Source organism: Lepus europaeus, chromosome 11 (genome assembly GCF_033115175.1).
Source record: "Lepus europaeus isolate LE1 chromosome 11, mLepTim1.pri, whole genome shotgun sequence".
Classification (NCBI taxonomy): Eukaryota; Metazoa; Chordata; class Mammalia; order Lagomorpha; family Leporidae; genus Lepus; species Lepus europaeus.
In genome coordinates this window covers 39,306,862-39,323,221 of record NC_084837.1, presented here as the reverse complement: position 1 = coordinate 39,323,221, position 16,360 = coordinate 39,306,862, and the positions used below count along the sequence as shown (strand labels likewise).

General features: G+C 39.2%; 1 protein-coding gene across 3 annotated transcripts in view; it reads right to left on the bottom strand.

Annotated features, from left to right (window-relative positions):
• The window catches only part of RALGAPA1 (Ral GTPase activating protein catalytic subunit alpha 1), a 265,029-nt gene that overhangs the window by 110,512 nt on the left and 138,157 nt on the right, over positions 1 to 16,360 (bottom strand). For all 3 annotated transcript variants that reach the window (XM_062205258.1, XM_062205261.1, XM_062205260.1), the window contains exons 27-29: positions 10,537 to 10,595; positions 7,753 to 7,861; positions 6,336 to 6,446 (exon numbers count right to left, since the gene is read on the bottom strand). In XM_062205258.1, coding sequence (XP_062061242.1) covers positions 6,336 to 6,446; positions 7,753 to 7,861; positions 10,537 to 10,595 — 279 coding nt within the window. The remainder of the gene's footprint in view (positions 1 to 6,335; positions 6,447 to 7,752; positions 7,862 to 10,536; positions 10,596 to 16,360) is intronic.

Below are 16,360 nucleotides of genomic sequence, written 5' to 3'. Positions count from 1 at the left end.
AGGGGAGAGGGAGCGGGAAAGGGGAGGGTTGCGGGTGGGAGGGAAGTTTTGGGAGGGGGAAGCCATTGTAACCCGTAAGCTGTACTTTGAAAATTTATATTCATTAAATAAAAGTTTAATTTAAAATAAATAAATAAATAAATGTGACATAAGGAATATTAAATTTTTTAAAAGACTGAAATAAGGCAAAATATTTATATAAAATATTATCTACTTTGGAAGTTGCTTGGCTTCATTCATTAATGTGCTTATTAAAAATTTTCATTTTTTGCCATTTTTCAATCTATTCCTCTACCCTGTAAATTTTTATTATATGCTATTTTTACAGATTATTTGGTGCATTACATAGAAAAACTGCTCTGAAATATTTTATATACAGAACTCAAACATCTCAACAGCAAGAAAACTGTACCTAAACAGAAAATTCTCAAAAGAAACACAAATAGCCAACAGGAATATGAAAAAAAAACTCAACATCACTAGTCATTAAAGCAATGCAAATCAAAACTACAATTAAGAAAAGACTTCACTCCAAAGAGGATGGTAACCATCAAAAAGACAAAATGTAAGAAATATTGCCAAGTATATATTCCACTAAACTAGGGTCTTTTTGTTTTTTACTTGTTGAACTCTTTATTATAATGGGTCCCAGACTGTAATGTAAACTAAAGATATGCTATCCCAAAAGTGAAAGAGAGAAGGGAGGGAGGGAGAGGAAGGGAGAAAGGGAATATCATATTCTTGGAGTTCTATCTATGAAATATATTGTAATTGTTAAAAACTAAAAAAAAAAAAAAAAAAATGATGGGCATTCAGCTCTCTGATGAGCTGCCCACCTAGCCTGCCCAGGTGTGTTCTCTCCATTCAACCATGTAACCTTGTTTTCCCCCAGTCTGAGTGACTGGGTGCTCTCTATCCCTTCCATTCTGATGGATGCCCATCCCCCAATAAAACCTTATTATTCTGCTCTCTGTCTCTCTCTCTTACGTGAAGACAAGAACCCATGGCTTTTCTCTGATAACATATTTCTGGCGATCACAAAGGGACCGGTGAAGAAACCCACAAGGGAATTCACGAAGGGATCAGGAAGGGATTAAAAGAAAACTCCATCCAGGTCTGTATATCTTCCCTCAAGCTTGATGGATCTGTGGGAACAACTGCTAATCTCCCAGTGTTTCACAGCTCCGGCCAGAGTCGAAATTCCAGAGATTTTAACGGAGGAGGGCAGTTGGCTGAGAGCCTGGAGACTCCCCAAGTTCGCTTTGGCTTTCTGGCAGCCGGATAGTGACCAGACAGCAACTGGAGGGCCTTGCCTCTCTCTTGGAGGGACGCCTGGTCATGCTGCCTGCTGCCATGCAAGCAGGGCTTAGCTACACTTAGCTTCAGTGTAGGCTAATATTGGCCCACCAGGTAATCAACTAGATAGCGGGTGATCAAGAACGGTAGGTGGTTTCTAAACAGTGCGCCTACCCAACCCCACCGCCAGTTCTGTTAGGTCCAGGCGTGCCCAGCCTTCCCTTAAACTAGACACCACAGACGGCCTTTCCCTGCACTCTCTTCCAGTCAAAATGCCTTATTGCACCCACCCGGGCACAGCCAGAAATGTCTGGCAAGAGATGAGTGCTCTAGCTCTTGCAGCTTTTTTTCCTCTCTCTCCATTTCCAATTCAATATCCATCCTAACTAGGTGAGGGGAGAGGGGGAAATGCCTCCACTCAGCTGGCCTTACAGGTTTCCCCAGCTAAGCAAGAGAGAAGCCTTAATCCATTAACTCTTTCCAACCCGATGGATGGATTTTTCTCTTTTCTGCAGCTGACAGAAACTTTTTCCTTCAGCCCTATAGGAGTCTCTGATTCTTTACCTCTTTCTCTCATGATGTGTTTCACTGTCCAAAGTAAAGGGCTCCTACGCTCATAATCAGTTGTTTCTGTGCTACTGTAGCTGATTTAGCTGATGAGAATGTCTTGAAGGTTTTTCTGTTGCCAATACTGAGTCTTAATTGGGAGAACTGCATTTCAAAGTTGTTTACGTTATCTACCTATTTGTAATGTTTGAGTGATTACCTTAACTCTGATCAGACCTAGCCCACAGCCTTGGTTAAAATGCTCAGGTTAAACGTACTAGTAGCTTTGGGATCCGCAAGGAGAGAAGGCCTATACTTCCGGGAATGGAGAGTTCCTACCCGCACTTCCGGGGACAAAAAGTCCTTGTCAAGGTCCCCACAGGTCAACCAATGAGGATCAGACCTGCCTCAACCTTTAATCCCCACACCCTGTATCTATAAAAGGAGCCCTCCTAACCTCTGACGCGCGACTAGGGAACCTCGCCCAGGAGCTGAATCCCAATAAAAGCTTGTGAACTAATTGATTTGTCTGCCTGGGAAGATTTGTTACGCACCAGACACCTTGCACGTACTATTTTGGCTAAACGGCTTGACTCTCTGACAATTTAAGTTCTAAACCGAGTCTTCTGACTGAGGCTTCCAGTTGGATCCCTGGAATTCTCAAAGGATGAGACTCTCAATCTGTTAAAATAACTTTTTTTTTAGTCAATTCAGATTATGTAAAGTACATTAAAAGGTTATAAACTATGTCAGACCTATGGTGTATTCATGTTACTGCTTTTCAGCTAGAGTGGTCCTATAAAAAATGAGAGTAAATTCTGTGTATGCAAGCCTTTATGTTGCTAACTAAAGTAAGCCAATACAGATTGGTTCAAAAATTGGGTTAATCCAAACACCCTTTGGTTCATTTGGTTGACATGTGTCTTTGATGATATGCTTTAAACTTGTTCTCATAAAAGAATGTAGATATTTTCAAACTTGTTAACATACACTAGTGTCTGTTTTTACTGTTTCCTTTCCCAGCCTGAGACTCTGGTCTTGTACATTAGCTTAACTTCCTAGTAAAATGTAGCTACTAGTCATCCAGAGGGAAAAAAGCATAGCTAGTCCTCTAGAGAGTTAATTATTTTTTTTTAATTTTTATTTATTTATTTTTTTGACAGGCAGAGTGGATAGTGAGAGAGACAGAGAGACTGAGAGAAAGGTCTGCCTTTTTGCTGTTGGTTCACCCTCCAATGGCCGCCGCGGATGGCGCATCTCACTGATCCGAAGCCAGGAGCCAGGTGCTTCTCCTGGTCTCCCAGGCAGGTGCAGGGCCCAAGCACTTGGGCCATCCTCTACTGCCTTCCCGGGCCACAGCAGAGAGCTGGCCTGGAAGAGGGGCAACCAGGATAGAATCCGGCGCCCCGACCAGGACTAGAACCCGGTGTGCCGGTGCTGCAAGGCGGAGGATTAGCCAGTCAAGCCACGGCACCCACCGGCCGAGAGTTAATTATTTAACCCTTATCCTCACCCCTAGGGAGAGAAAGCCAGCCTCATAGCGATATGGGCCATGCAGCAAATTCCTACTTCTGCAAACTTGCAAGTCCCAACATTTCCCTAACAGGCTATGGATTCCTATACAGGGAAATAGCACAGTTCCTAAATTGGGCTCTCAACAGGGTGCCAAGGCAGAGCCCCCTCCTTTGAGAAAAACAAATAAACAAACAAAGCACAGCTCTCATCCACTGGAAAGCTGCCATGACTAGGGCTCTCACAAAGGGATTGTAATTTAGCCATTGAAAATAGGCAGGCCCTAGACCTGCTATCTGCTACCTAAGAAAATGCTCCAAACTAGGGTCAAACTAGATGGGTACAAAATCATGTTCATGCTTTCTTGGAAAAGGCCAGACAATTCCAGGACCAGGTCAGAAAAGGCTAAAATATCTGGCCTCACATCACATCTAGTCAAGGAAATCCTGGTCATTATCTCTCCTCAGCAACAAGGCATCCACACTCTTTCTGCTTCTCGTAGACTATTGTGCTTTTAATGTCCTTGTTTGTGTCTCCAACAGAAGACAAGCCATCTAGCTCCAGGTGCTTCTAAGACAGGGCTTCCAGCCTACCTCATCAGACAAGATAACCAGCCCTCTGGACCAAGCAGGACAATGCTTCCCAAGGCCATTCTCAAATACCATAGGACAGACAGCAAGAGAAAAATACCCGTATCTGGATGCCCATTTGTCAGTTTTCAAAGTAGCTAAAGAAAACGAACCTTCAGCCATTTATCCCCATAAGATTATGGGTTTTTTCTCATGAGGGGAGGAAATGTTAAAGTTAAAAATTAGCCTGTGTCTGAGAATAATCCAGCATCTATGAAAGTCCCAGAAGCCCAGCATTTTGCATTTCAAAGTCCTGCTCAGACCTTGATAACCTTCCAGGTGGTCCCAGCCCTTCCCCACAAGGAAAGCTCCCAGGAGAATCCTCTCTCCTTAGGACAAAGTGGGTTACCTGACCTGGGGCAGTAAATCCTGGGGCAATAAAACCTTCACAGATGCTTTAAGGGAAGCCCCTCTGCTGTGCTTGGCTCCAGCAAACCTGCTAATTTACTCTCCACAAAGCCCTTTATTCTAAAGGAGAAGGGGAAGGGGGTAAACAGACTCCCTTAAAAACAGGGAGTCTAAACAAAGACTGTGCTCTGAGCTCTCTTCTCTCTGCTGAGCTGCCCGCCTGGCCTGCCCAGGTATATTCTCTCCATTCAACCACGTAACCTTGTTTTCCCCCAGTCTGAGTGACTGAGCACTCTCTCTTCATCCCTTCCATTCTGATGGATGTCTTTTCCCCAATAAAACCTTACTACTCAAAAAAAAAAAAAAAAAAAAGGAAACTTCTAGAAAACATAACCTTTACATATTATTGATGGGAATGTAAATTAATACAATATTTATGGAAAACAGTATGGAAGTTCCATTCCTCAAAAAATTAAAAATAGAACTACTATATATTCCAGTAATCCTACTTTTGGATATATATCCAATGGAAAAGATATCTGTCTGTCAGAGACATCATCACCCCCATTTTTACTGCAGCACTATTTATAAAATGAATATTTTTATCCCAAACATTATGGAACCAACATAAATGCCCATCAGTGGATGAATGGACAAAAAATTTTACACACACACACACACACACATATACACACACAGCGGAACATTATTCATCCATAAAGTTAACATTCTGTCATTTGTGACAATATGAATTAACTTGGAGAAATTAAATTAGGTGAGATAAACACCAAAAGATAAACACTATATGATCTCACTCATATGTGAAATCTAAAAAAGTTGACTTCATAGAAGCTGAGAGTGGCTGGGGAGGGTAGGAAGAAGGAAAGATAAGATATAGAAAGACTGTTCAATGAGTACAGTGCTATAGTTAGGAAAAATAAGCTCAGGTGGTCTACAGTTGGGTGACTAGAGCTAACCACAATGTACTGTTTATTTAAAAAGAGAGGAATGTGAATGTTCTTGCCACGTAAAAACTGTAAATGTTTAAGGGAATGAACATGCCAATTAACCTGATTTGACAATTAAATGATGAAGATTATACAATGTATACGGTAAGTACTTAAAAAACATTAGTTCTCATTTTTCCTTAAAATGTCATAAGGATAGAATGACAAATTCTGGTTGGGTAGAGAAAAGAGATTTTTATTTTTTGAGGAGATAGCACTTAAAGCAATCAGTGAAAGATGAGGGGGTTAGAGACAGGTAGAGCCTTTCAGGTAGGATGAGGAGACAAAGGGGTGTGTTTAGGTGACTGTAAACTGGCTCAGCTGCCTGGACAACACGCCACTGCACCGCAATCTGTATGTGATTCTACGAAGACGAGCTGAGGCCTCATCTGCAGGCCGGGAATTCACAGCTCAAGAGCCTGGGCTGTACTTTGAAGTCAACAGAAAATCAGATTCGTTTTTCTTTTGGGTACATGATATGGTTAAGAATCATGTGAATAATGACTTGAAGAGAAAGACCATATAGATGAGGAGAACAATTAGAAGGACCTCGCAATATCTCAAGAAAGGAATAATGAAGAGCTAACATCTGTCAGGTATTAGAGGGAGCTAAGGAGACACTGAATTAGAATGAAAAAATCATAAATGTTTGGCTGAAGAGAAAGGAATAATGTCCTCATTTTGGTAATTGGAGGAACAGAAGGTTTTCCTTACCAAAGACAGGGAATGGAGCAGAAAAAAAAATCATAAAGAACAAACATTTATGTATACAACAGCCTAAAATTTGCATGTAACATTTTATTTTTACTTCAACAATAAACTGTTTATCATTTTGTCCCAAACTGAGAATACAATCTTGTAATGTATAATAACAAGGGAACCGTCATGAATGCTGACATCACAAAAGCATAATGTGTAGGCCATTAAATTATCAGATTTGAAATATAAAATTATTGAAGAATCTTTCATAAAGTCATAATAATGAGAAATTGCTTACTTGAATAATTTTCAAGGGAGAATCAGGCTGATAAATCTGAAGTCTAGGTACATAATGAACCAACATATGAAGCATGTTACAAGCCACATGGGCTACTGTTTTATTAGTAAACTGCAATGAAAACAACAATAAAACATTAGAAAAATCTTCTTTGCTGTTTATTCATTAATGCATTGGCTACTGAAAAAATTTTAAATTTCATACGTGTTTCTTTATGTCATCCTACATTTATGAGTATTTATTAAAATATTAGGAAAATCAATGTACAAGTTTTCGAATCTAAAAAAAAAATCATAACACTTTCCCAAGACACATCCATGTAGAGTGATTTTTTTATTTCTAATGTCTGACTGTCCTCATTAAAGTTTTATTGTATTTTTTCTTACCTGGATTTCTCCAACAGCCTTTTGTACTATTAATCTTATCAGTTTTTCCCCATTCTACTCCACTATTCATAACACTTGCAAGTCAAGTCAGTCTTCTAAAGCACAGCTCTGACCCTCACCTCAAATTCCCTAGAATATCACTCTCAGATGGGTCCCCAAAGGCATACTGTCAAACTTTTTATGCTTATCTTCCCATATCCAAATTTCACCTCCTTTCTAAGACATGATGAAATGTTTCCTCTTTGCCAAGTCTTCTCTAACAACTAAGTCAAAGTCAACTATGCTTTCACGAACTCAGTCAATAGTTTATATGTTCCACTCATTTGTTATTCTCAGCTTTATGTATTTTATCTTTCTTATATCTTTCTCAGCAATTATATTTTTTAATCTCTTGAAGCAAGCATTCACAGTTCTTAAATTCTGATATCCTTTACTTCACCTAGCAAAGCACCTAAAACATAGTATATATTCAGAACTAACTTTAAGTAAATATTATTCAAAAATATTTATTAGATATTTCATACAATATATTAGTGCTCTGGATATTACAAATCCTAAGATAAAATATCATATTTTTATAAATAAAATATCCATTTACTCAAATTCTCTGAATAATTAGATCATTATTTCTGAACAAATCTTTTCCTAGAGACAAGAACATATTTAACTTGAATGATAAAGTCAAAAGTTGAACATCTGAAGAATACACAAAGTGATAAAGATAAAAACATTACAAAAATATTAGTTAAAAATCCAAGCATACAAAAAATCCTTATGGTTTCCTTTTTAGGAGTAATCCATAAGCATCCTAGGAACAAAGCCAAATAAATAAAAATCTAAGATAACAGAGTCATCACAAAGATACTCAGAATTAAAGAGTGGGACTAGTCTTAAGGAAAGGGTCACAATCAAGGCAATAATAATAATAATAATAATAAGTAATGAAAATGTAAGGACACAGATAGAATTAACATTTGGAGAAAAAAGATCATGCATTCACTTCTAATATATTTCTCAACAATTTTCTTTACCTTTAAGGAAACACAAATTACATTCAGGGCTTCCTTAATTTGTGGATGATGAGACTCATGGACTAGTTCTTCACAAATCCAAATACCTAAACTGCAAAGAGCTACACATCTGCAAAAAAGTACACAAATAAAAGTGGATTAGCCTGTAGATAAACCACGACCAAAACAAAGATCCACACTCAAATGACATAGGATGAACATGTAATGTATTAAGTGAATTAATCAATGTATTAATCTATATATTAGCTGGTGACTAAGAAGAAAAAGTGGGAAGAAAGCACATACCCAAAACTCTAAGCCTAATTTTCCATTCTATTTTACTATTAAGACCACAGGCTGGGATAAAACACAGCACTGAGGCTGGTGCTGTGGCACAGCAGGTTAAAGCCCCGGTCTGCAGTGCCAACATCCCATATGGACACCAGTTCAAGTCCCGGCAGCTCCACTTCCAATCCAGCTCTCTGCTATGTCCTGGGAAAGCAGCAGCAGATGGCCTAAATCCTTGGGCCCCTACACCCAAGGGAGTGGGAGACCTGGAAGAAGCTCCTGGCTCCTGACTTCGGATAGGGGCAGCTCTGGCCGGTTGCGGCCATCTGAGGAGTGAACCAGAGGAAGGCAGACTTCTCTCTCTCTGCCTCTCTATAACTCTGTCTTTCAAATAAATAAATAAATAAATATTTTTTAGAAAATACACAGCATCTTCTAACAGATCCAAGTTAATAAACTAACATTGCAATAAAGCTTCCCAAAGAAAAATGAGACCTGTTTTCAAAAGCAAAGAGTTGTAATTTTACTGGCTGACAAGAAGCAAAATGAACTTCTTAAGTAAAAACAGGAAGCTGACAGAATAAGTGAAACATCTTTGTGCTTTTTAAGTTTAACACAACCATAAATTCTTTTTGAAACAAATTAGAACAAAAAATTTATATAATTTATAAAATTCCAATAGAAACAGAATCTGCAGAATTTCTGTTCTTTTCCCTAATGTGTTGTGAGGCTTCATTTCCTAGTGACACTAACTTCAGCTTGAAGCGAGTTAACAGATAACCAGAATCAGAAAAAATTCCATTAATGTGTTCAAGTTCAAGCTTCTGATCAAGTATATAATAGTTCTAAGTATAAAAACAGTCAACTTCTGGTATCTTGGTATACATGGCAAGTCCTGATACTGATAATCTTAACTTAAATTCAATAGAATGCTAAATTTCAGAACAATTCAAGGTAGGAATATTTTTCTTCCTGAACAAACCAGACCAGAAAGTCATTAAATCCATTATTTTGGTCCAAAATGTTAATGTTCTAAATTGTTTATTATTAAAACTACCAGAAGATCTTCTAGATGAAGTCTAATGCCTTAATTTTTTTTTTCTCTGCAGTTGCCCATAAATCCTAGGTAATATTAAAGACCTAAATAAACAAGGGAGACAGGAGCCAGGAACTTCATCCGGGTCTCTCTCATGGGTGGCAGGGCCCCAACTATTTGAGCCATCTTCCTCTGCTTCTCCCAGGCCATTAGCAGAGAGTTGGATCAGAAGCAGAGCAGCTGGAACACAAACTGGCACCCATATGAGATGCTGGTGTCGCAGGCAGTGACTTTATCTGCTACGCTGGTCCCAAAACAAAATTTTTTAAAAAGATTTAAGAGCTATAAAAAAGGGGCTAGCATTGTGTCAGACAGAGCAGATTATGCCGCTGCCTGTGATGCTAGCATCCCACAATGGAGTGCTAGTTTGAGTCTTGGCTGCTCTGGGTCCTAACCAGCTCCCTGCTAATGTGCCTGGGAAGGCAGAAGATGGCCCAGGTACTTGGATTCCTGCCATACATATGAGAAACATGGATGGAGCTCCTGGCTCCTGGTTTCAGCCTGACCCAGCCCTGACTATAGAGACTATTTGCCCTGACTATCGAGACTATTTGGGGGGTGAACCAGAGGATGGAAGATTCATTCTGTGTGTGTGTGTGTGTGTGTGTCTTAACTCTGCCTTTCACATACAGAAAATAAATCTTTTAAAAAGGTATAGGGAAACAAGTTAAGACAATGCTTATGTTCCATAGTCTCCATAATGCAAGCTTTTCTGCGAATGATTGGAAAATAGGAAGCTTTGCAAAGATGAAGGTCAGAGGTTGAGGATTACAACATAAAATAAGCATCATAAAACATCAAGTATAACCTAATGATACTGTGGGGAAGAGAAGGAACAGCATACCACTGAAAACTTGCTAACTTAAATCTCAAATTTTTTGGGGGAAAGGTTTAGTAAAACAGAGACATTGTCAGTTTTCTACTCTAAACATTATAACAAGGGAAAAAATATAAAGATCTCATTACTTATACTCTATTAAAAATACTGATCAAATATTTATTAATACTAAAATATACTTTCTTAGATACATTACTTTCTCTAATAAAATTTTTATTTTAATTAAAATCAACAAAACATTCATTGGGTATCTACTATTCCCAGGTATTACATGGGAAACAATAACAAACATAATCTGAAGTGAATGTAAAATGTACTTATAAAACTAAAACTGAAGTTACAGTGAGGGAAGTTACTGAAAAACACTGACTAGGATTTTATTTTTTTAATTAAGGAAGGTTAGTATTTAAAATCATGAAAAAAGTAAGGTTAGCATTTAATCATTCAAGTAATTTAAGTTTGTGGTTCAGAATGGCTTTTACATGTTTGAAACAATTTGGACTGCTGTAATAATTCAGTCAACTCCTATGTTAAATTACAAATAACACAATACTTATGTTACATCTAGGAATATGTGACCTACCGTGCAGGACCAGAGGGCTCATCTCTTGCTGAGCTTAACACAGTTTTGACTGTAAGTTCCTAAAAATAAGGGGGGGGGGGATGGTTAATAGCATTGACTAACACTTCATTCGTTCATTCAAAAACATTCATTTAATGGCCACTGTGTGCCAGGTACAGAAATACAACACTCTTTGTTCTCATGCATATACTTTTACTAAAAAATCTAATATTATTCATAGAAATAGCTAAACACAGAAAACTTATGAAATTTATAACTGAAAGTATATATTAAAAAATAACCTTTTTCCATTATGTGAAGAGTAATGAGGGCTCACTATAAAACAGGTAATTAAAATAGAAGTAATAATTCGAAGTTACAAATGTCTTTTAAAGCCTTTGAGAAATATCATTTAAAAGTCAGGACTGGGGGCCCGTGTTGTGGTGTAAGTGGTTAAGCTACTGCCTGCCATGCTAGCATCCAATAGTCCAGTCCAGGCTGTCCCACTTCTGATCCAGCTCCCTGCTAATGCACCTGGGAAAGCAGCAGAGGATGGCCCAAGTTCTTCGGCGCCTGCACACACTTGGCAGACCCAAATGAACTTCCTGGCTCCTGGCTTTGGCCTGGCCAACCCCTGGCTGTTGCAGTCATTTAGGGAGTGAACCAGCTGATTGAAGATCTCTCTATCTCTCACACACACACTCTCTCTAACTCTGGCTTTCAAATAAATGAAATAAATACTAAAAAAATAAAAGTCAGGACCAGATGACTTCACTGGTGAATTCTACCACACAAATAAGAATTAACACCAATCCTTCTTCCAAATAACTGAAGAGGACAGAACTCTTCCAAGTCATTTTATGAGGCCTGAATTACCCTGATATTAAAGTTAGACAAAGATAGTATAAGAAAAAATTATATCAGTATGTCTGATGAATATAGATGCAAAAATCTTCAACAAAATACTAGGGAACCAAATTCAGCTGCATGCAAAAGGATCACAGACCATGGTCAAGTAAGATTTACCCCCAGGATGCAACGATGGTTAAATGTGATAAACAGCATCAACAGAATGAAGGATAAAAATCGTATGATCAACTCAATAGATGGAGACAAAACACTGGACATAATACAACATTCTTTCCTTATAAAAACTCTTGACAAATTAGGTGTAGGAGGAAAGCAACTCATACAGTAAGTGCTAGATACACCAGCCTCACAACTAACATCATTGTACTGAATGGTAAAAAGCTGGACACTTTTCCTCAATGCTGACCCTTGCCACTTCTACTCATCATAGTACTTAAGTCATAGGAAGAAAAATTAGGCAGAAAAGGTTAAAAAAAACAAACAAACAGGCATCCATACTAGAAGGGAAGGATTAAAACTGTTTGCAGATGACATGATCTAATACAAAAAAATAGACAAAACCTAAAAACTCTACCAAAAACCTATCAGAACTAATAACCAAAGTCAGCAGAGCTGCAGGTAATCAAAATAAGTTGCATTTCTATACAATAACAATGAACTACCTGAAAAAGAAATATAGAAAACAGTCCTATTTAGCAACAGCATTAAAAACAAATATCTAGGAATAAATTTAACCAAGGAAGTCAATGATCTGTGGACTGGAAGAAGTATTATTGTTAAAATATTATTACTTAAAGCAATCCCATTTCTGGGTACGTATCAAAAGAAAACCAGTATGTCAAAGACATACCTACACTCCCATATTCATTGCAGTTCTATTCACAATAGCCAAAATATGGAAAAATTGTGTTCATCAAAAGACATGGATAGGGCCAGTGAGCAGCTCACTGCCTGTGGTGCTGGCACACCAGGTTCTAGTCCCGGTCGGGGCGCTGGGTTCTGTCCTGGTTGCTCCTCTTCCAGTCCAGCTCTCTGCTATGGCCCGGGAGGGCAGTGGAGGATGGCCCAAGTCCTTGGGCCCTGCACCTGCATGGGAGACCAGGAGGAAGCACCTGGCTCCTGGCTTCGGATCGGCGAAGCGCGCTGGCCGTGACAGCCATTTGGGGGGTGAACCAACAGAAGGAAGACCTTTCTCTCTGCCTCTCTCTTTCACTGTCTAACTCTGCCTTGTCAAAAAAAAAAAAAAAAAAAAAAAAAAAAAAAGACATGGATAAAAAGAACATGACACACACAGAAATAATATCCAGCCTTAAAAAAAAAATGGAAATCTTGTCATCTGTGACTACACAGATGAACATGGAGGGCATTATGCTAAGAGAAATAAGCCAGACATAGAAAGACAAATACTGTATGATCTCATTTATATGTGGAGTCCAAAAGGCCAAGCTTTTTAATAGCAGAGTAGAATACTAGTTAATAGAATCTGAGGGGTGGGAAAGATGGCGAAATCTTGGCCAAAGGGTACAAAGTTTCAGATTCACAGGATGAATAAGTTCTGGGAATCTAAGGTACATCATGGTGACTATATTAACAATACTTTATTATGTACTTGAAATCTGCTAATAAAGTAGACCTTAGTTGTCCTCACTCCATCAAAAAATATTTAAAGTGATGAATATGCTATAGCTTGATGTTTACTACAATGTCCACATATATCAAGACGTCACGTACATATTAAATATTTTTATTTGCCAATTTTACCTCGTTAAAGCTGAAAAAAAAAATAGCCAGCCTCTTCTTCCTTGATAATTTGTAAAATAAGATAATGTATGAGTTTTCAAATAAGTCATAGAAATTAGCCAAAATTATTTAATTGAACAAAATATTCGAGAAGGTATAGGGAAATAAGTGTATGTTTAGCAAACAGAGAGAAGAAAACTAGTCTATTAAACAGTCAGAACACTTAAGCCAGAAATGTTACCAAGACAGATCTGTGCAACTAAGTCAGAGATAAGGAGACATGTAGGGTCAACGTAGGGTCAACAACATCAAAAGGGTCAAATATTTTGTTGGCGGAGGGGAACAACAATGCCATTAAATCTGATAATTAGGAATGTTTTTCATCATTTAAAAAAAATCACTCATGTGACGGTACTTCAAAAAGTTAATAGGAAATGAAGTTAAAAGATTTATCTTGATGCAAAAATTTCTGAAGTGAAGAATACAGCAGATCTTCAAAAATTATTATTGCAAAAAAACATGCATGGATTGTAACATGCATTCCTTAATAAGTAAATGAAAAGTAACTGGCTCTGGGGCTGGTGCTGTGGCAAAGCGGGCTAAGCTACCACCTTCATCCTATATGGGTGTTGGTTCCATTTCTGATCCAGCTTCCTGCTAATGTGCCTGGGAAGGCAGCAGATGACTCAAGTGTTTGGGACCCTGCCACCCAGCTGGGAGACTGGGATGGAATTCCAGGCTCCTGGTTTCAGCCTGGCCCAGACCCAGACCCTGGGTTCACTAGGAGAGTGAGCCAATGGATGGGTGATCTTTGTCTCTCCTTCTCTAACTCTGCCTTTCAAATAAATAATAACAACATACATTTTATATGTAATAAACCCTATATTAGGCACTAGAAATCAGATGACAGTTAAAATATTATCTTATTGGGGCCAGTATTAGGATGCAGCAGGTTAAAGCCCTGGCTTGAAGCGCCAGCATCCCATATGGGCACCGGTTCTATTCCTGGCTGCTCTTCTTCTGATCCAGCTCTCTGCTATAGCCTAGGATAGCAGAAGATGGCCCAAGTCCTTGGGTCCCTGCACCTACGTCGGAGACCTGGAAGAAGCTCCTGGCTCCTGGCTTCGGATCAGCGCAGCTCCAGGCATTGCGGCCATGTGGGGAGTGAACCATTGGATGGAAGACCTCTCTCTCTCTCTCTCTCTCTCTCTCTGTACCTCTCTCTATAACTCTTTCAAATAAATAAAATAAATCTTTTAAAATACATATATATTGTCTCATACTTAACAAGTTAACAGTTCAGGAAGGAGGCATACTTGTAAACAAATACAACTTTAAAGCAAACACAAAATTAAAACACAATATTAATGATATGAAATATCTAGGTAAATCCATAGAGACATGACAGAAATCTATTTTGTTGCTGGGAGCTGGGGTAGGGAAGAAAATGGAGTGACTACTAATGGATATAGGTTTCTTTGGAGATAATGGTTACATTCTAGTATTATTTGTGATAATGGATGCACAATTCTCTAACCAAAAATTAAGTGGGTTAACTGTAAAAATAGACAAAAAGTCAAACAAAATTATGTGTACATAGTTCCACGTGAGCAAATAGCTCAGCTGGGAAGTCATAAAAGACTTCATAAGGAGATCTTAAATAGAATTCTGACAGATAATCAAGGTCAGGGTTAATGATTATATGTGTTTTGAGTGATTAAGAGAGGCAAGGAGAGAGAACAGGAATATATAATGACACTTTAGATACAAGGAAATAGTTTTGCAAAAGCATGAAACTCAGGAACAGCGTGGAAAGTTCCATATGGCTATAGTTTATACAGTATATGGGGGGATGGTTTCATTGAAAATGCAAAAGTAGGACCTCACTGGCATGTAACTTTCTCCTTAAACCTTTGTTTCCTAAGAACCATTATCATGTATTACTTTTTGCTTTCTGAATTCATCAGCATCAAAATTGGCTCTTATTTAAGAATTCTTTCTAGATTAAGTTTAAAACAATCACTGCAGCTGTTACTATCTACATGGTAGCCAGCAAAGAACAAGACCACTCTGAAACAGACAGTATGTAGTAGGCTAGGCTTTTTTTTTTTAAAGATTTATTTTCATTTATTAGACAGGCAGAGTTATAGATAGTGGCAGAGACAGAGAGAGGTCTTCCATCCGCTGGTCCACTCCCAAGATGGCCACAACAGCAGGAGCTGCGCTGATCCAAAGCCAGGAGCCAGGAGCTTCTTCCGGGTCTCCCACGCAGGTGCAGGGGCCCAAGGTCTTGGGCCATCTTCTACTGCTTGCCCAGGCCATTGCAGAGAGCTGGATCAGAAGAGGAGCAGCTGGGACTAGAACCAGCGCCCATCTGGGATGCCGGCGCTTCATGCCAGGGCTTTAACCAGCTGCGCCATAGCACCGGCCCCTAGGCTAACTTCTAACTCAAACTGTCTAAGAAAATTAAGACTATTACACATCCTTTAATTTCAAGGATATTTTGAAAATAAAATTAAAGCTATTGTATCCATGAAGAGCAAAGGTTCACTTGTTTTTATTAAGTGTTGCTGCAAATTTTCATTGACCCATATTATTTTAGGGGAAGTCAAGTTCACTTGTTCAATAGATGATTTCTAAGTAAATCCTTTCTGTCAAGCGGTGCAGTGAGTTAGGCTATCAAGACAGCAGAAGGGGCCGGCGCCATGGCACAGTGGGTTAACGTCCTTGCCTGAAGTGCCGGCATACCATAGGGGTGCCCATTCGAGACCTGGCTTCCCCACTTTCGATCCAGCTCTCTGCTATAGCCTAGGATAGCAGAAGATGGCCCAAGTCCTTGGGCCCCTACACTTGCATGGGAGACCCGGAAGAAGCTCCTGGCTCCTGGCTTCAGATCGGCGCAGCTCCAGGCATTGCGGCCATCTGGGGAGTGAACCATTGGATGGAAGACCTCTCTCTCTCTCTGCCTTTCCTCTCTCTGTGTAACTCTGACTTTCAAATAAATAAATCAAGCTTATATATAAAAAAAGAAAGAGGCCGGCACCATGGCTTAACAGGCTAATCCTTCGCCTTCCGGCACTGGCACACCGGGTTCTAGTCCCAGTTGGGGCGCCGGATTCTATCCCGGTTGCCCCTCTTCCAGTCCAGCTCTCTGCTATGGCCAGGGAAGGCAGTGGAGGATGGCCCAAGTGCTTGGGCCCTGCACCCGCATGGGAGACCAGGAGGAAGCACCTGG